Raw genomic sequence first — 21,284 nt, 5'->3', positions numbered from 1 at the left:
ATGTAAAGAAATTAGGACACTTGTACAGTGTTGCTGGGAATGTAAAATGGTGCAGCCACTACAGAAAACATTATGAAGGTTCCTCAAAAATTAAAAATAGAACTACCGTATGATTTAGCAATCCTACTTCTGGATATTTATCCAAAAGAATTGAAATCAGGATCCTGAAGAGACGTTTCCATGCCCATGTTCAATGCAGCGTTATTCAAAATAGTCAAGATATGAAAAAAAACCTAAATGTCTATCAACAACTGAATGGCAAAAGAAAATGTGGTATAATACATAAAATGGACTATTATACGGCCTCTAAAAAAGAAGGAAATTTTGCAAAGTATGACAATGTGGGTGAACCTGGAGGACACTATACTATGCGAAATAAGCCAGTCACAGAAGAACAAACTGTACGATTCCAGTTATGTAATGTATCTGAAACAGCCAAACTCATACAGAGAGTAGAACGGTAGTTGTCAGGGGCTGGGTAGAGGGGGAAATGGGAACTTGCTATTCAATGGGTATAAAGCTGCAGTTATGTAAGATGAGGCCGGGTGCAGTGACTCATGCCTGTCATCCCAGCACTTTGGGAGGCTGAGGTGGGTGGATCACAAGGTCAAGAGATCGAGACCATCCTGGCCAAAATGGTGAAACCCCATTTCTACTAAAAATACAAAAAAATTAGCTGGGCATGGCGGTGCATGCCTGTAATTCCAGCTACTCTAGAGGCTGAGTCAGAAGAATCATTTGAATCCGGGAGGCAGAGATGAGCTGAGATTGCGCCACTACACTCCAGCCTGCCAACAGAGTGAGACTCCGTCACAAAAAAAAAAAAGAAAAAAAAAAGAATACCGTCTAGAGATCTACTGTACGACATCAAGCCTAGAGTTAATGATACTGTATTGTACACTTAAAATTTTTTTAAAGGGTAGGTCCCATGTTAAATGTCTCACTATAATAAAAAACCAATTGTATTTGTGAACAGTAGCAATCTACAATGTTAAAATTAAGAAAACAATTCCATTTAAAATAGCATCAAGAAGAATAAAATATGTAGGAATAAATTTAACAAAAGAAGTCCAAAATAAATACTCTGAAAACTATGCAACACGTTGAAAGAAATTAAGACCTAAATAAATTGAAATACATTCCCATGTTCATGGATCAGAAGACTTAACATTGTTAAGATGGCAATATTCCAAAAACTGATCTACAGACTAAACACAATCTCTATCAACATACCAGCTGAGATTTTTGCAGAAATTGACAAGCTGATCCTAACATTCATATTAAAAAAAAGACTGAAGTTGGAGAACCTGTACTTCCTGATTTCAAAATTTACTCTAACACTATCAAAAGTACAAAACTATTAAAACTGTGTCCTATTGGTATAGGATAGACATGTAGATCGATGGAATAGAATTGGGAGTTCAGAAATAAACCATTATATTTTGGTCAATTAATTTTCAACAAGGATGCTAAGAGACTTAAATGAGGGAAAAATATCACCTTTTCAACAAATGGTGCTGGAACAGTGACATTCACATGCAAAAGAATGAAGTTGAACTGTCTACCTTATACTACATACAAAAATTAACACCATTATGCAGAAAAGAGTTAAGGTAGTAGGCCAGAACTGCTATCGTTGGAAGGCTTGCTTACAAGGTTGGCCCTTGGCTGGCATTTAGAAACTTGGATTTTGGGAGAGTTCTCACCATTCCAAGAATTAGTAACAGTGGCTTACCATGCCTAAACTGTACAAACACTATGGTTTATGTTGAATGTCTGCTTTCTTTCTGGGAGTCCAGAGTTTTGGTACATTCTAGACAGAGGCTGTTTACGTGACCAGCCATCAACAAGAACAATGGGTGCTGTCTTTAATGAGCTTCCCTGGTTGGCAATATTTCAAACATCTTGTCACAACTCAGTGAAGTGTGACTCCACTGAGACAATACTCTTGAAGCTTGTATCTGTTTCCCCTAGACTTTGACCAATGCATCTTAAAAAAAATTTATAATGAGGTATATGAGACATTTTAAAACAGGCATAGAATGCATAATAATCATATCAGGGTAAATAGGGTATCCATTATCTCAAGCATTTATCATTTCTTTTTGTTATAAACAACCCAATTATACTTTCTGTTATTTTAAAATGTACAATAAATTATTGTTGACTCTAGTTACACTGTGCCCAATGCATCTTGTATCCTTTTGCTGCTATAAACTGAGCAGTTGAGTATGACTACATGCTGTCTTATGAGTCATCCTAGTGAATCATTAAATTTGAGGGTGATCTTGGGGACCCCTCCAAACATAATCATAGACCTAAATATGACAGCTAACTATATAAAACCCTTAGAACAAAAAATAGGAATAAATCTTTGTGACCTTGGGTTAGGCAAAGCCTTCTTAGATATGATACCCAAAACATCATGAGTAACAACAGAAAAAATAGACAAACTGGACCTTGTCAAAATTTAAAACTTTTGTCGTTCAAAGAATACCATTAAGAGAGTGAAAAGATAACCCAAAGGATGGGAGAAAATATTTGCAAATTACATATCTTAAAAGGGACTTGTATCCAGAATATATAAAGAATCCTTGCAACTCAACAATAAAAAGACAAAAAAAATAAAATAGGCACCAATATTAATTGATATTTCTCTAAAGAAGATAAACAAATGGCCACTGGGTAGAAGAAAAGACACTTATTATTATCTACTAGGGAAATGCAAATCAAAACCACAATGAGATACCAGTTCACACCCACTAGGATGGCTATAATAAAAAAGATAGACAATTGTAAGGGTTGGCAAAGATGTGAAGAAATTGGGACTTTCATACATTACTGGTGGAAATGTAAAATGGTGCAGCCCCTTTGGAAATGTCTGGGAGTTCTTCAGAATGAGAAACATAGTTACCATATTACCCAGCACTTCCACTCATAGATATATATCCAAGAGAAGTGAAAACATTTTTTCCATACAAAAACTTGTACATGAAGGTTCATTGTAGAATTATTCATAGTAGCCAAAAAGTGGAAACAATCTAGGTGTCCATCAACTGATGAATGGATAAAAATACGGTACATTAATTTAATAGGATATTATTCAGCAATGAAAAAAAATAAACTTTTGATACATGCTAAAACATAATGAACTTTGAAAAAATTATACTAAGTAAAGGATAAAATACACTGGGCAAAGTGGTTAACAGTTTAAATTCAGAAATAAATATAAGATAGAAGATAATAGAAATATTTTCTGAGAAAAGAACTTTTCACATCTTAATTTGGGTCAAATGCCTAAATCACCAACCAGTGCAATGGTTGAGAGAAAGGAGCCCCTAAACACTTCTATTGGCAAGTGACTATCACACTGATTTGTTGAGTAGATGAACTGCCATTTAATTTATCTTCATTGTCTTGTTTATACCACCAAGATCCTAGGCTGTTGATTGTGAGGTCAAACCAGAAAGGGTATAGATCTGATAAAGTACAATTCAGACTGTTTTCCAAAGCCAAATATCAATCATTTTGAGTTTTTAAATTTTCTTCTATACCCTTGTCCTATGTTAATATGGATATGATAGAGTTGGAGAAGTCTTAGTTCATTACAGGGTATTTGATTATGGTTAACCAAAATACTAATATTGTTTCCAATAGTTTCTATTTTTTGTTTGGTTATTGTCTAGCCTAAATCTCTTCAGCTTGAGAGATCTGAACTCATAGGCCATTATGAGTCTTTGATTTAAACCAAATAAATTTAACTAGAGGTCAGTCTTCCTAAACTGTAAGCTTTATGACGGTAAGGACCACATCTGTTTTGTTCATAGTGCCTGGCACAAAACTGACACTCAATTTTTGCTAAATGAATTTATAATCAGAAGAATAGCTAAGCCAGTGGTTTTCCAACTTAAAAATGCATCAGAATCATATAAATAAAACAGATTGCTGGGCCTTATCCCCAGTCTTTCTGACTCAGTAAGCTTAGGGTGGGACCAAGAATTTGCACTTTGAATAAGTTTCCAGTTGATGCTGTATAATACCTGGTGCACAGTAGGTATGTAATGAATTGTATTAGCTGAAAGAATAAATGAATAAACATATACTTAACCAATACTCAGTAAATTGAATTTTGTTTTCTGAAGTGAAAAAGAGGTTGGAGTTGAACTCCCTTATCTAACTTCTTGGGAAATAAATGAAAAGATTCACCCCCATATATGAAATTGCTTTATACTTATTTTAATTCTTGATTAATATTTTTTAGTCAACCAGTATATATCATGATTTATACAAGAGCTTATTCAAAGCACATGTGAATGGCATATATGAGAAGATAACAGCAGTTACCAGAAAAGACGGTGACATCAAATCTATACCCAGGGCATGACCACCATTGGACTATGAGAAAAAATTGAGAAATAAAAACTTAAAAGACGTGAGGCAAGGCAACAATTACTTGTATTTTTAAAAGTTATTAGTAGAGTACAAATACAGACTATTTCAGTAAGTAGTCAGCACATTGTCATTAAAAAGCTGATGAAACAGCTTTACTCTAGAAGCCATGGTGAAGGGAAATGAAATAAATATACCTTAAAAATGTTTTTTTCCCCATAATCAGAAAAGAGGGCATTCTTCAGTGATAGGCAAAAAATGGCTTAGAACAATACAAAATACCAGACAGGCAGGTGAGTATGAAAGTTAATATTTAGAAATAAGAAAGTAATGCAAATTTAGGGCTCTCAATCCTCTAAATTACAGTCCTAGTGATTTTGGCTCCCTTGAAAACCTATAGGTAGTGAACGCGTAGAAAAAACATAAATGATGTAGCTGGGTAGGTCAAGTCTCAACATTATATTAATCTAGCTTGGAACATGCACTTCAAGTTGTAAATATATAATGAACTTATAAGTAATATTGGCTGACTATCAACCATTATAAAATGTTTATCCAATAACTCTCAACCAAATCAAAGATTATTTACTAATAATGCCAGTATAATTAACTATTCAGTACTGAATGTAGTTCTTTCACCTTTCAAATAGGAAAATGTTCATATTATTCAAATTATTTGAGAAAACTGTAAAGTGAACACAAGACTCTTTCTTATTCTACTGCCGTACTTACTCTTTTTCTGTGTGCCAATTTTAAATAGTTTTATTTAAGACATTGCATTTTCCACTTACAATACAGTGTTTATAAAGTGCAATGTTATTTCCTTCCCATGTGCATATGTTCCATATTCAAGTATTGAGAATGCCCAGTAACTTACTATAGCAGCTGAACTTTTTAAAACTGCCACAGAATTTGCTACAAATTTAGGTCCTTCAGTGTTTTACATGTGTGGAACAATGCTACATCTATACTTGGGTTGGCTTAATCAACCTCTTCAATGGTGGGCCCTGAGGAAGCACCACCAGAGGGAGGAGCTCCACCACCAGGGAATCCCCAGGCATTCCTCCTGGCATGCCTCCTGCACTCTGGTACAGCTTGGTGATGATGGGGTTGCAGACTTCCTCCAGCTCTTTCTGCTGATGTTCAAATTCTTCCTTCTCAGCAGTCTGATTCTTACTGAGCCAGCTGATAATTTCATTACACTTGTCCAGAATCTTCTGTTTGTCCTCATCGTTAATCTTGCATTGAAGTTTCTCATCTTTGACAGTTGCTTTCATGTTGAACTCTTAGATGATACTTTGTCCCTCTGCTTCTCATCTTCAGCTTTGTACTTCTCAGCTTCCTGGACCATACGTTCAATGTCTTCCTTGCTCAAACAGCCCTTGTCATTAGTGATAGTAATCTTGTTCTCTTTTCCTGTACTCTTGTCCACAGCAGACACATTGAGGATGCCATTGGCATCAATGTCAAAAGTGACTTCAATCTGAGGAACACATTGGGGTGCAGGAGGTATGCCTGTGAGTTCAAGCTTGCCAGGCAGGTTGTTATCCTTGGTCATGGCACGCTCACCTTCATAAACCTGAATAAGCACACCAGGCTGGTTGTCAGAATAGCTAGTGAAGGTCTGTGTCTGCTTGGTAGGAATGGTAGTATTACACTTGAGGAGGACAGTCATTACTCCACCAGCAGTTTCAATACCAAGGGAAAGAGGAGTGACATCAAAAGCAGCAAATCTTGAACATTTTCAGACTTGTCTCCAGACAGGATGGTGGTCCGGACAGCTGCACCATAAGTAACAGCTTCATCAGGGTTGATGCTCTTATTCAGTTCTTTTCCATTGAAGAAGTCTTGGAGAGTCTTCTGAATCTTGGGGATGTGAGTAGAACCACCAACCAGGACAGTATCATGAATCTGTGACTTGTCTAGTTTGGCATCTTGAAGGGCCTTCTCTTTGGAGTCCAGGGTGCCACGGAACAGGTCAGCATTCAATTTTTCAAATTGGGTATGGGTAATGGAGGTACAGAAGTCGATTCCTTCCTAGAGAGAATTGATCTCAATATTGGCCTGGGTGCTGGAAGAGAGAGTACACTGAGCACACTCACAAGCAGTATGGAGGTGTCTTACTGCTCTCTTGTTCTCACTTATGTCCTTCTTATGCTTGTGCTTGAACTCAGCAATAAAATGGTTGATCATTTGGTTATCAAAATCTTCTCCACCCAAGTAAGTATCTCCGGCTGTAGGCTTCACCTCAAAGATTCCATCCCCAATAGTGAGGATTGACGCATCAAAAGTGCCGCCTCCCAGGTCAAAGATTAACACATTTCTTTCTGTTCCAACCTTTTTGTCTAAGCTGTAGGCAATAGCAGCAGCATTTGGCTCATTAATGATTCTAAGTACATTGAGACCAGCAATAGTTCCAGCATCTTTGCTAGCCTGACGCTGAGAGTTATTAAAATAAGCTGGCACTGTGACCACAGCATTGGTAACAGTCTTCCCAAGGTAGGCGTCTGCAATTTCCTTCATCTTTGTCAGAACCATAGAGGATACCTCCTCTGGATAGAAGCTTTTGGTCTCTCCGTTGTATTCTACTTGGACCTTGGGCCTGCCAGCATCATTCACCACCATGAAGGGCCAATGCTTCATATCAGACTGGACAACAACATCATCGAATCTGTGTCCAATCAGATGTTTGGCATCAAAAACCGTGTTGGTGGGGTTCATTGCAACTTGATTCTTTGTGGCAATACCAATCAATAGTTCAGTGTCTGTAAAGGCAACATAGCTTGGAATGATTCAGTTTCCCTGATCATACACAAAGCAATTATTTCTACTTTCCCATGCTAGAAAACACCCATACAAGAGTAGGTGGTGCCAAGATCAATACGAACGGCAGGACCCTTCGACATGGTTGCTGGCATGTAGGCCTGGCTCCAACAATGAAGAAAGCCACAGGAATCCCAAGAGCTGCAGGATAGTTCGATGAGTGCCATACTTATTCTTGCATAAATATAAATGCCATAGGGTATTTGATGAGTGTACTCAAGCTACTTCAAATTAAGCTTCAAGCGTTGGCTCACTGTCCTTCTAAATGGTTTCTAATTCCTTTAAAAAAGAAAACAAATAGCAAGGTGGTGACATGCCTTAGTCCCACCCACTGAGGAGACTGAGGTAGAAGGATTGCATGAATCCAGGATTTTGTGCCTGTGAATAGCCACTGTACTCCAGCCTGGACAACATAGTGAAACCCCAGCGCTAAAAAACTAAAACCAAAAATAAAACTCCAAATTTCCATTTCACCTCTCCTCTTCCAGAGGCTTCAATACTGTAAGCTATCATAATTCTATTCTGAAAGCAGGAGGAGTAGTTTTAAGCTTTTCATAAAATGTGTTTCTAAGAGGCCAAATCAGTATTTTCTCAACTTGGAGATCTTGAAACCACATTACTTCCTAGAGTTTTAAAAACAAGCTATGGAAGCTTATGTTAACTATTTCTTTGTATAATGTAACCACTCTATTCTTACCTGCAGGAAAAATTAAGAGGCTACAAACATGGTACTTAGTGAATTCCAGTATCTCCCAGACTGATTTAGATGTTTCTCCCTCTATGTGTCCACAACACCTTTTGCATATCTTGTTAAAGAAAAAAAATATTCAATGATACTTGTTACAGCATGGTAAGGAAGACTTTATTCAGGACCACTGTTAGTAAGTACAGGAACCATTGCAATGAGGTCTTGCAGTAAGGGAGAGAGATTGGGCTCCCCTCCAAATACAACATAAGCAACTGGGAATTTATGGATAAGGGGTGGAAAATTACCAAGAGGAAACATCAGAGGTAGGGATTCTGACTAAACCATCCTAAAAGGATTCTTGTTGAAGACAGGCCAGGGTGATTGGATGTCACCTAGGGGTGGTAGAAGATGAGGAGCCTGATCAGATGTGAAGGATGATCAGATATCAAGGATAGGGATTTCTGGCTAAACTGACTTAGCAGGGTTCTCTTCCTAAAACTGGATTTTACAAGGAAGTGCACAAATGGGCCTAGGAAAAGGTACAGAAGCTTACCTAAAGTTTGGCCAAGCAAAGACTTTTTGCTTGAATTCAATCTAGTTTTACAAAGAAAATTAATTCCAAAACCACATCAGTCTTAATAAGAGAAACTCAGGGTTTCAATTTCTTGTTATCAGATACAAGTTACTTTCCTTCTAAAATTAGCAAAGTAGTTTGGTCCAGAAAAAGGAAAGCTATACGCAAAATGACTATTATAAAGGCAATTCAAACAATCTACTCCATGACTTGTTATATTATTTGTAAAAAAGCCATGAACTCATGCAGGTTATATAGAACTAAAGGTAAGTTAAACCATGTTAAATAATCCCTAGTTGTTTCATCACCTGACTCTCAGCTGAGATTGACAGTCTACGAAATTCCACCTGAAAAATAAATGGCTCAAATTAAACTCAGGGTGTGAAACAAAATAAATGACCCAACAAAGTCTGATTCCAAAAGAATGTTCTTAAACACGGCAATATCCCAGCTAATGTCCCAAGTAGTAGCTTACCTGCTTTATCTCACTTTTTAACTGCATGATCCCAGTTCGTTCTGTTTTGGTTGCTCCAACAGCACCAATCTCATGGATAGAAATAGCAGGACTGACATTTGAATCAGTGGGACGAACTATATAATACAAGAGATTAAAGAGAAAGAGAGAGGATAATAAGGTTCCATTTCTTCCCCATCATGTTTAAAAAAACTTTGATATATATCCTTGTTTTTAAATTAATTTTTTCCCATTTATTTATTTTATTGCATTTTAGGTTTTGGGGTACATGTGAAGAACATGCAAGATTATTGCATAGGTACACACGTGGCAGTGTGATTTGCTGCCTTCCTCCCCATCACCTACATCTGGCATCTCTCCCCTTGCTTAAATTAATTTAAAAACTATAACCTCACTATTTGAAATGTGGTCCATGGACCAGCAGCATCAGTACCATCTAGGAACCCATTAGTAGAATCTCAGGTCCCACTGCAGAGCTACTGAATCAGAATCTGCATTTTAGCAAGATCTTCAGCTTGAAATACACTGCTTTTTAACTTTGTTTTAGCACTCTAAGGTCTGACACCCATCCATCTGACTGTATATCTATTTACCCTAACCCTGAAAGTTGAGCATGGGAGATGACTGCTTCTCATTTGCTTTGCTGCTTTCGGTATGCAATGCCAAATCAAACCAAAACCACAAATGCAGGTGGACTATTAATTTGTAAGTTTAAAATTGAATGGGGTACATTAGATGTACCATAAGCAGCTACACACATACACACATAATACAACACTGTAAGAACTACTGAATTATTTGCAATTAGAATACCAGAAAGTTTCAGATGATATGGGTTGCTAGTTGTCCTAAAGTGGAGACATAGGATAATGTAAGGAAATCAATAAAACAGTTAAAAATGAAACATGGGCCGGGTGTGGTGGCTCACACCTGTAATCCCAGCACTTTGGGAGGCTGAGGCGGGTGCATCACAAGGTCAGGAGATTGAGACCATCCTGGCCAACATGGTGAAACCCCATCTCTACTAAAAATACAAAATTTGCTGGGTGTGGTGGTGTGTGCCTGTAATTCCAGCTACTTGGGAGGCCGAAGCATGAGAATAGCTTGAACTGGGAGGCGGAGGTTGCAGCGAGCTGAGATCGCGCCACTGCACTCCAGCTTGGCAACAGAGTGAGGCTCCATCACAAAAAAGAAAAGAAAAGAAAAGAAAAGAAAAAAAGAAAAGAAAAGAAAAGAAAGATGATAGCAGTCAATCCACTTAGTTGATATATCATTTAAGGAAAAATATAGTGGTTTCCAAATCTTGTTCCAGAAGACAGCTTGGTTTCTTTTTTTTTTAATTTTTAATTTTAATTTTAATTTTTTTTAAAGATGTGGTTTCTCCATGTTGGTCAGGCTGGTCTTGAACTCCCGCCCTCAGGTAATCCACCCGCCTCAGCCTCCCAAAGTGCTGGCATTACAGGTGTGAGCCATCGCACCCAGCTGGTTTCTGTTTTATATATTTGAGTTTATTTATTTGGGGCAAAAGGTTTCTGTGATGAAGGAAAAACATTTTAAAACCAACGAAACACTTAGAACAGTATGAAATGAAAATACGGTTATTCAATCTCACCACTTCGTTCCACTCCAAACTCCTTGCCACTGAGAATGTGATGCAGGAGATTCTTCATGGCTGAAGGACTGAGATTCATCAGGCCCTCCATGGCTTCCTCAGCTAGTCAGCAGAAATGTTAGAACAGAAGGAGTTCTAATTTGTCTGCCATGCCCTCTCTATATTTTCTCTATTTGATTTCTTGCTTAGAATTTCTGAGTCACTTGATTGGAAGAACAGAATTACAAAATAAATTGGTAGCACCCTACTGCTTAGGTATTCTTACTGCCATAGATTTTTAATTATTTAAGGACTGACTATCCAGTTTGTGGATTAGCCAGGTAATTGATTTCTTCTTCACAACCCCTCCACACCATTAGGGTACTTAGTAAAATCTTTATTTGAAGGTGGGAAGAATGAAAGAAGAACCATGGAAATGGAGGCCATTCAGAGAAAAACAATGAATGTATATATGCTGATAGACTAAAATAATTAAAACTTCTCAGTCTGGAAATAATAGAGACTTAGAATAGATCTGAATTCATGAAATTATGAATATAAGTTCAATAAACTTGAACTTGTTAATCAACATCATACATTATTAAAAGTTGTCTACATGCAGGTCATCATTTTAAGTAACATTAGTACAAGCAGGTATGATGACATGATACCTATCCTTGAGAATCTATCTCTTTGTGAGTGATGGAACATGTAAACAAGATAAACAACAATAAAACATTGCATATACTATGTGCCAAATGAGAGGTACAGACAATAAGTGCCTTTGAAATCAATGGAGACATCAATTTCCAAGGACCAAGACTGACAAAGTTAGTGGGAAGTATTGTGGGAGTAGAAGATAAAGGCCAGGTATTAAATATCAGACCCAGGGATCTTGACTTTATCCTATAAGCAATAAAGAGCCGTGGTTTTCATGAATCCATAGGAAAATAAGAAATATAACAGGCAATTAAGGAAAAGTGAACATTCAGGGGCTTATCCCTTATTGAGGTTTATTATTGAGCAATCATATCCTCTTGTAAAACATCCCTTGATACCACAACTACAGAATACTCTATAATGTTTATATATAACAGTGTACTGAACTGGGAACCATTTGCAATCAGGTAGACTCGGACTCAAATTCCACTATTTACTAGCTATGGTACTTTGGGGAAGTTAGTTAACCTTCTTGAGTTTCAGTTTCTTTATTGGTAAAAGTGACACAATAATACCTTCCTCTCCAGAGGGTTCTTGTAATGATTAAATGACACAATTTATGTAAATGTAAAGCAAAAAGCACAGTATTTGTCATATGGTAGGTATAAAATAATTGTTAACTCTCTTCCAGCAAAGAGTTATTTAAATATAAATTATCTCATGTGTTTGAGTTAGGTTTGACTCAAACTGATAAATTTAGCTACTTGTTAACAGCTCGATTAAAAGTCTTTTGGGAGAAATTTAACAGACAGAATGGCTAAAATTGAGTTTTTCAATTTTGATTTTATTTTTCTGTACCATCCCTATCTGTATTATTTTGCCATTCTTGTTGAAGTCAAACAAATGCTAATGGAATAAGGAATCATGCCATAGGGATCTATTTTTTACCTTCATACTTTATACTATTCTGCCTTACAGCTTTTATAGGCCCCAACTATTCTTCTAACTAAAACTTTTATCTTGCCAAATATACCTATATTTAATTTCAAATAGAGTCTTGTCAGATAGATGTTAATAAAAACATCATTTTCCTTTATTGAATCATGATGGTGACTAGACAGAATACTGACACCATGATCCACTGATGTAGTGACTCATTCTTGGTATACAGAAGCTCCACTGCCTAAATCTGAACCCAACCAGTCTGTTACACTCAAGTACTCTCCAGAGTGAGAGAAATGAAGTTAGCAAAGAGTGATAAGAAGGATTTGGAGTGAAGAACCCCCAAGAGATGGCATTCTGAAGCTGCAGAACTGATGTGCCATCTTATCAGCTCCTTGACTTGTATAAATAGTGACTAACGGGAACAAGATTGCCATATCCAGCTTCTGAACTCCAAAGACCTACATCAAAAGTGGATTCTACCTAAAATAGTTACTGAATTAAGTACCTGAACATCGAAGGGAGTGGGCCAGCTCTGTTGCCATAACTTGTATGATTAGACCAATTCGAAGTCGAAACATTTCAGCAAAGAGGCCAGGCTGGGTTCGCATATACATGGCAAGATACACCATTATTTCCTGCACAGAGTAGACATAGACAAAAAAATGGCCTAGATCTCACAATGCCTATTTTGTTGTCTTTGAAAATTGCCAGATCAATTGAAAACAAACTTTAAAATATCAATCACCAGATTAGGCTTTATAATTCTTTTCTCACCTGTGTAAGGATTGAAATGCTCATATCACCTTCACTGGCTTCATCTATCAGCTGAGTGAGCGCCTCATAGGGCAAAGGTCTGAGGAAGAAGACAGTGAAGAAAGACAATATTCTACAATCGCTTAATTGTAAATATGTTGAAAAAATGAAGCAGCTTTACACAAGTCCAAGTCACTGCCTCAACATTTCATCATAGTAGCATTCTGATTCTTTCAAACTTCAAAGCTCATTCATCGCCTCCTGAAACCACTCTGGCCCATATCAACTCAGAGGAGCTCTGCTCTCTTCTTTCTAAACCTGGATTGTCTTCCTCCTTCAAAATGTATTTAAAATTCACACCATGATGTTCTTCTAGACTAGTCTTTTATAGTTAGCTTTTAACATCTGACAAGTAACTATTATGGCTACAAAGTACTAAATTAATTTTAAGCAGTGCTTTTTTGGTAATACACAATATTTCTACATATTTATGGGGTACATGTGATGTTTTCTTACATACATAGGATGTGTAATGATCAAGTCAGGGTTCTTAAGGTACCCATCACCTTGGACATTTACCATTTCTTTGGGCTGGGAACATTTCAAGTCCTCTCTTCTGGTTATTTTGAAATATACAATACATTGTTGTTAACAATAGTCACCCTACTCTGCTACTGAACATTAGAATGTATTTCTTCTTTAACCAACATCTCTTCAGCATCCCACTCCAACAATGGAATACTAGCTGTGTCTTTTTGAAATCATTTTATTAATTTACAATCACACTTGATAGAGTTATTTGATTTTCTATAGCTTCATCAATTCACGCATGTGCACTCACACATGCACACACACACATATACACACAGGTATACACACATCCTTCCACACTTCTGATTCTCCTGATGACATAAAACACTCTGGGGCATGAACCATGCCATCTTCTTTGGATTGCCTACAGTGTCACAAAACTGATACAAAAAATATCCTTTTTGCCAGAAGCATGATTTTATGGGTTGATTTGTGTCCTCTCCTCAAATTCTTTTCTTTAAATTAAAAAAAAAAATTTTGTGGGTATACAGTGGGTATATATATTTCTGGAGTGCATTAGATATTTTGATACAGGCATTTGACATAATAATTACATCAGGGTAAATGGGGTATCCATCTAATCAAGAATTTATCTTTTGTGTTACAAACAATTCGATTATACTCTTTTAGTTATTTTAAAATGCAGAATTAAATTATTTTGACCATAGTCTCCCTATCGTGCTATCAAATACTAGATCTTATTCATTCTCTTCAACTATTTTTTGTACCCATTAACCATCCCCATCTCCCATCTCCCCCACTACCCTTCCTAGTCTTTTGGTAACCATCATTCTACTTTCTATCTCCATGAGTTCAATTGTTTTGATTTTTAGCTCCCCAAAATTAGTAAGAACATGTGAACTTTGTCTTTCTGTGTCTGGCTTACTTCCCTTGACATAATGACCTCCAGTTCCATCCATGTTGTTACAAATGGCAGGATCTCATTCTTTTTTGGATCTGGCAGTACTCCCTTGTATATGTGTACTATATTTTCTTGATTTATTCATCTACTGATGGACACTTAGGTTGCTTCTAAATCTTGGCTATTGTGAATACTGATGAAATAAACATAGGAGTGCAGATATTTCATCAATATACCAATTTTCTTTCTTTGGGTATATACCCAGCAGTAGGATTGCTGGATTTTATGGTAGCTCTATTTTTAGCTTTTTTCAGAAACCTCCAAACTGTTCTCCATAGTAGTTGTACTAATTTACATTCCTACCAACAATATATGAGGGTTCCCTTTTCTCCACATCCTTGCCAACATTTGTTATTGCTTGTCTTTTGTATAAAAGCCATTTAACTGGAGTGAGATGATACTTCATTGTAGTTTTGATTTGCATTTCTCTGATGATCAATGATGTTGAGCACCTTTTCATATGCATGTTTGCCATTTGTACGTCTTCTTTTGAGAAATGTCTATTCAGACCTTTTGCCCATTTTTAAAGCAGACTATTAGAATTTTTTCCTACACAGTTGTTTGAGGTCCTTATACATTCTGGTTATTACTCCCTTACCAGATGGGTAGTTTGCAAATATTGTCTCCTATTCTGTGGGTTGTCTCTTCACATTGCTGACTGTTTCCTTTGCTGTGTGGAAGCTTTATAACTTGTTGTGATCTCATATGACCATTTTTGCTTTGGTTGCCTGGGCTTGTGGGGTATTACTCAAGAAATCTTTTCCCAGTCCAATGTTGTGGAAAGTTTCTCCAATATTTTCTTGTGGTAGTTTCATGGCTTGAGGTCTTAGATTTAAGTCCTTATTCCATTTTGATTGGATTTTTGTGTGGAGAGAGATCAGGGTCTAGTTTCATTCTGGATAGGGATATCCAGTTTTCCCAGAACAATTTATTGAAGAGATTGTCCTTTTCATAGTGTATGTACTTGGAACTTCTGTCAAAAATGAATTCACTGTAGATCTATGAATTCTTTTCTGGGTTCTTTATTCTGTTACTTTGGTCTATGTGTCTTGTTGTTTTTATGCCAGTAACATACTTTTTTGGTTACTGTCACTCTGTAGTATAATTCAAAGTCAGGTAATGTAATTCCTCCAGTTTTATTCTTTTTGCTCAGTGTAGCTTTGGCTAGTCTGAGTCTTTTGTGGCTCCATATAAATTTCAGAATTGTTTTTCTATTTCAGTGAAGAATATCCTTGATATTTTGATAGGGATTGCATAGAATCTGTAGATTGCTTTGGGTAATATGGACATTTAAATATATTGATTCTTTCAATCTATGAACATGAAAGGTCTTTCAATTTTTTAGTGTCCTTTATGTTTCATCAATGTTTTATAGTTTTCATTGCAGAGATCTTTCACTTATTTGGTTAATTCCTAGTATTTTATTTTATTTATAGTTACTATAAATTGGATTACTTTCTTGATTTCTTTCTCAGACTGTCTGCTGTTGGCATATGGAAATGCTACTATTGATTTTTGTATGTTGATTTTGTATCCTGCAACTTTTCTGAATTTATCAGTTCTAATAGTCTTTTTGTGTGGAATCTTTTTTCCAAATATAAGATCATATCATCAGCAAAGAAGGATAACTTGAATTCTTCTTTTCCAGTTTGGATGCCTTTAATTTCTTTCTCTTATCTGATTGTTTTAGCTATGAATTCCAGTAATATGTTTAATAATATAGTATGTTGTTTTAATGGGCATTTTTTTGCTAATAACATTACTTGCTATGGAAATGATGTTAGACAAAAAGCAAGTTCAAGTGATTTTCTTATTTGAGTTCAAAATGGGTGGTGAAAGTGGGCATCCTTGTTGTGTTCCAGATTTAAGAGGAAAGGCTTTCAGTTTTTTCCCCATTCAGAATGATACTGGCCATGAGTCTGTTGTATATGGCTTTTATTGTATGTTCCTTCTATACCCAGTTTTTACAGGCTTTTTTTTTTTTTTTTTTTTTCATGAAGGGTGTTGGATTTTTTCAAATGCTTTTTCAGCATTAATTGAAATGATCATGTTTTTCATCTTTCATTCTGTGGACATGATGTATCACATTAATTGATTTGTGTATGTTAACCATCCTTGCATCCCCGGTACAAATCCCACTTGGTCATGATAAATGATCTTTTTAATGTGTTGTTGAATTCAGTTTGCTAGTATTTTGTTGAGAATTTTTGCATCAATACTTATCAGGAATATTGGCTTGCAGTTTTCTTTTTATAGTGTGTCTTTGTCTGGTTTGGATATCGGGGTAATACTGGCCTCATAGAAGGAGTTTGGAAGTATTCCCCACTCCTCTAATTTTCAGAATAGTTTGAGTAGGATTGGCATTAGTTCTTATTTAAATGTTTGGTAATATTTAGCACTGAAACCATCAGATTCTGGGCTTTTCTTTGCTGGAAGACTTTTTAATTATGGCTTTGATTTTTTACTTCTTATTGGTCTATTCAGGTTTTGGGTTTCTGCATAGGTCAATCTTGGTTGGTTGTATGTATCTATTAATTTAACCATTTCTCCTAGATTTTCCAATTTATTGGCATATAGTTGCTCACAGTAGTCTCTAATGATCCTAATGATCTCTTTCTTTGTTTCGATTTATTTTATTTCTGCTCTGATCTTTATTTCTTTTCATGCGATTTTGGGTTTGGTCTGCTTTTCCTTTCTAGTTAAGATGCATTGTTGGGTTGTATATTTGAGGTTTTTCTACCTTTTCATTGGTGCTTATAGCTATAGTCTTTTCTCTTAGTACTGCTTTCATCATATCTCATAGGTTCTAGTATGTTGTATTTCCATTATCATTTATTTTAAGAAAATTTTTAATTTTCTTCTTAACTTTTTTATTGACCCACTAGTCATTCAGGAGCATATTATTTAATTTCCATATGTTTGTATAGTTTCCAAAATTCCTCTTGATGTTGATTTCTAATTTTATTCCATTGTGGTAACAGAAGGTACTTAATATCTTCATTTTTGGGGTAATTTTTAAAGACTTATTTTGTGGCCTAACATATGGTATGTCCTTGAAAATAATCCATGTGCTGAGGAGAAGAATGTGTATTCTGCAGCCATTTGATGAAATGTCTTGTAAATATCTATTAGGTCCATTTGGTCTATAGTGCAGATAAAGTCTGGTGTTTATTATCTGTCTGGATGAACTGTCCAATGTTGAAAGTGGGGTGATGAAGTCTCCAGCTATTATTATATTGGGGTCTGTCTCTTAGCTCTAGTAATATTTACTTACTACAGCTAAGTAACACTCCAGTGTTAGGTGCATATACATCTACAATTGCTATATCCTCTTGCTGAACAGACTCATTTATCATTAATATAATGGCCTTCTTTGTCTCTTTCTATAGTTTTTGTCTTGCAGTCTATTTCATGTGATATAACAACTCCCGCTCTTTGTTTCCATTGGCATGAAATATCTTTTTCTATCCCTTTATTTTCAGTTGCTATGTGTCTCTATAGGTGAAGTGTGTTTCTTATAGGAAATAGATCATTGGGTCTTATTTTTTTTAATCCATTCAGTTGCTCTCTGTCTTTTGACTGGAGAGTTTAATCCATTTGCATTCAATGTTATTATTTATAAGTAAGGACTTACTCCTGTCATTTTGTTATTTGTTTGCTGGTTATTTTGCAGTCTTCTCTTTCTTCTTTCCTTCCTTCCTATCTTCCTCTTATTAGGTGAGTGCAAAAGTAATTGCAGTTTTTGCATTGTTGAAATTTGCCGTTTGATACTGACATACATTCTTAAATAAATGTGGTTATGTTATACATTGTTTTAATGGGCATTTTTTTGCTAATAACATTACTTGCTATGGAAATGATGTTAGACAAAAAGCAAGTTCAAGTGATTTTCCTATTTGAGTTCAAAATGGGTGGTAAAGAAGTCGAGACAACTTGCAGTATCAATAACGCATTTGGCCCAGGAACTGCTGACAAATGTACAATGCAGTGGTGGTTCAAGAAGTTTTGCAAAGGAGATGAGAATCTTGAAGATGAGGAGCATAGTGGTGGGCCATTGATAGTTGACAACGACCAACTGAGAGCAATCGTTGAAGCTGATTCTCTTACAACTACACAAGAAGTTGCCGAAGAACTCAACATCAACCATTCTACAGTCAGTCATTTGGCACTTGAAGTAAATTGAAAAGGTGAAAAAGCTTGATAAGTGGGTACCTCATGAGCTGAGTGAAAATTAAAAAAAATCATTTTGAAGTGTCATCTTCTCTTATTCTATGCAACAACAATGAACCTTTCTTGATCGGATTGTGACATGCAATGAAAAGTGGATTTTACATGACAACCAGCGATAACCAGCTCAGTGGTTGGACTGAGAAGAAACTCGAAAGCACTTCCCAAAGCCAAACCTGCACCCCAAAAAAGTCATAGTCACTGTTTGGTGGTCTGCTGCCCATCTGATCCACTACAGCTTTCTGAATCCCAGTAAAAGCATTACATCTGAGAAATATGCTCAGCAAATCTGTGAGATGCACTAAAAACTGCAGTGTCTGCAGCTGGCATTGGTCAACAGAAAAGGCCCAATTCTTTTCCATGACAACGCCTGAGCGCACGTCACACAACCAACACTTCAAAAGTTGAATGAATGGGCTATGAAGTTTTGCCTCATCCACCATATTCACCTGACTTCTCGTCACCTGACTACCACTTCTTCAAGCATCTCGACAACTTTTTGCAGGGAAAACGCTTCCACAACCAGCAGGACACGAAAAATGCTTTCCAAGAGTTTGTTGAATCCAAAGCATGGATTTTTATGCTACAGGAATAAACATACTTATTTCTCATTGGCAAAAATATGTTGATTGTAATGGTTCCTATATTGATTAATAAAGATGTGTTCAAGCTAGTTAAAATGATTTAAAATTCACGGTCTGAAACTGCAATTACTTTTGCAACAATCAAATAGTGAAGGTATTGGTGTGTTTTAATTTCATTTTTTGTGTATCTGTTGTATGTTTTTTGATTTCAGGTTCCCATCAGGCTTGCAAATAATATCTTATAATCCATTATTTTAAACTGATGACAACATAACACTGATTGTATAAACAAACTAACAAATAAGCAAAGAGAAAACTAATGAAGAATCTATCCCTTAATTTTGTCCCCACGCTTTTCACTTTTTGTTGTTTGTATTTGTATTTTATTGTACTATGTCTTGAAAAATTGTTGCAGTTATTATTTTTGATTGGTTCATCCTAAACTTTCTACTCAAGATATGAATAGTCTACACACCACAATTACAATGTTACTCTCTGTACTTGCTATTATTATCAGTGAGTTTTGTACCTTCAGATGATTTCTGACTGCTCATTAACATCTTTTTCTTTCAGGTTGAAAAACTCCCTTTAGTATTTCTTTAGAACAGGTCTAGTGTTGATGAAGTCCCTCAGCTTCTGTTTGTTTGGGAAAGTCTTTATTTCTCCTTCATGTCTGATGGACATTTTCAATGGATGCACTATTCTAGAATACATTTTTTTCCTTCAGCACTTTATTTTACTTTATTATTATTATTTTTTGAGATGAAGACTTGCTCTGTTGCCCAGGCTGGAATGCAGTGGTGTGATCTTGGCTCACTGCAGCCTCCACCTCCCAGGTTCAAGCAATTCTCCTGCCTCAGCCTCCCAAGTAGCTGGGACTACAGGCGTGCACCACCATGCCTGGCTAATTTTTTGTTTTTAGTAGAGATGGTGTTTCACCATGTTGGCCAGGCTGGTCTCAAATTCCTGACCTCAGGTGATCCACCTGCCTTGGCCTCCCAAAATGCTTGGATTACAGGTGTGAACTTGTAATCCAAGCTATCTTCAGCACTTTAAATATGTGATGCCACTCTCTCCTGGCCTGTAAAGTTTCCACTGAAAAGTCTGCTGCCAGATGTATTGGAACTCCGTTGAATGTTATTTGTTTTTTTTTTTTTTTTTTTTCTCTTGCTGCTTTTAGGATCCTTTCTTTATCCTTGACCTTTGGGAGTTTATTAAATGTCTTGAGGTAGTCTTTGTTGGGTTAAATCTGTTTGGTGTTCTATAACCTTCTTATACTTACATATTGATATTGTTTTCTAGGTTTGGGGAGTTCTCTGTTATTATCCCTTTGAACAAACATTCTACCCTAATCTCTCTATCTCTTCTTTAAGGATAATAACTCTTCAATTTGCCCTTTTGTGGCTATTTTCTAGATCTTGTAGGTGTGCTTCATTCTTTTTTATTCCTTTTTCTTTTGTCTCCTTTGAGTTTGTATTTTCTGATAGCCTGTCTTCAAGGTCACTAATTCTTTCTTCTGCTTGATCAATTCTGCTGTTAAAACACTCTGATGCACTCTTCAGTATGTCAACTGCATTTTCAACTCCAAAGTTTCTGCTTGATTCTTTTAAATAATTTCAATCTCTTTGTTAAATTCATCTGATAGGATTCTGAATAACATTTCTGTGTTATCTTGTTGAGTTTCCTCAAAACAGCTATTTTGAATTCTCTGTCTGAAAGGTCACATATGTCTGTCTTTCTGGAATTGGTCCCTAGTGCTTTATTTAGTTTGTTTGGTAAGGTCATGTTTTCCTGGATGGTCTTGGGTCTTGTGGGTGTTCATGTGTCTAGGCAATGAAGAGTTAGATATTTATTGTTGTCTTCACAGTTTGGGCTTGTTTGTACCTGTCCTTGGGAAGGCTTTCCAGGTATCCAAAGAGACTTACTTGTTTTGATCAAATTTTTTTGTCACTGCAAACATATCTGCTTTATGGGGAACCCGAAGCCCAGTAATGCTGTCACTCTTGCAGCCTTGTAGATGTACCACCTTGGTGGTCTTGGATCAGATCCAAAAGAATTCTCC

At 36.3% G+C, this 21,284-nt stretch overlaps 1 protein-coding gene and 1 pseudogene across 8 annotated transcripts in view; both read right to left on the bottom strand.

The window, feature by feature from the left end:
* The window catches only part of PHKA1 (phosphorylase kinase regulatory subunit alpha 1), a 120,215-nt gene that overhangs the window by 10,309 nt on the left and 88,622 nt on the right, over nucleotides 1–21,284 (bottom strand). For 2 of the 7 annotated variants that reach the window (XM_032270155.1, XM_032270156.1), the window contains 6 exons: nucleotides 12,920–12,998; nucleotides 12,651–12,780; nucleotides 10,562–10,663; nucleotides 8,950–9,065; nucleotides 8,783–8,821; nucleotides 4,345–4,395 (listed from right to left, as the gene is read on the bottom strand). In XM_032270155.1, the coding sequence (XP_032126046.1) occupies nucleotides 4,345–4,395; nucleotides 8,783–8,821; nucleotides 8,950–9,065; nucleotides 10,562–10,663; nucleotides 12,651–12,780; nucleotides 12,920–12,998 (517 nt within the window). Of the gene's footprint in view, nucleotides 1–4,344; nucleotides 4,396–5,132; nucleotides 7,155–8,782; nucleotides 8,822–8,949; nucleotides 9,066–10,561; nucleotides 10,664–12,650; nucleotides 12,781–12,919; nucleotides 12,999–21,284 lie in introns of those variants that run through there. The other 5 variants (XM_032270150.1, XM_032270152.1, XM_032270151.1 and 2 more) reach the window with 3 other exon arrangements.
* On the bottom strand, nucleotides 5,133–6,174 carry LOC116544057 (annotated as a pseudogene). Its single transcript, XR_004265792.1, has one exon. The product of XR_004265792.1 is annotated as a heat shock cognate 71 kDa protein pseudogene (transcript).

This window comes from Sapajus apella, unplaced genomic scaffold (assembly GCF_009761245.1).
Source record: "Sapajus apella isolate SASKATOON/1434 unplaced genomic scaffold, GSC_monkey_1.0 scaffold204, whole genome shotgun sequence".
Taxonomy (NCBI): domain Eukaryota; kingdom Metazoa; phylum Chordata; class Mammalia; order Primates; family Cebidae; genus Sapajus; species Sapajus apella.
This window is presented reverse-complemented; position numbering and strand designations above follow the sequence as displayed.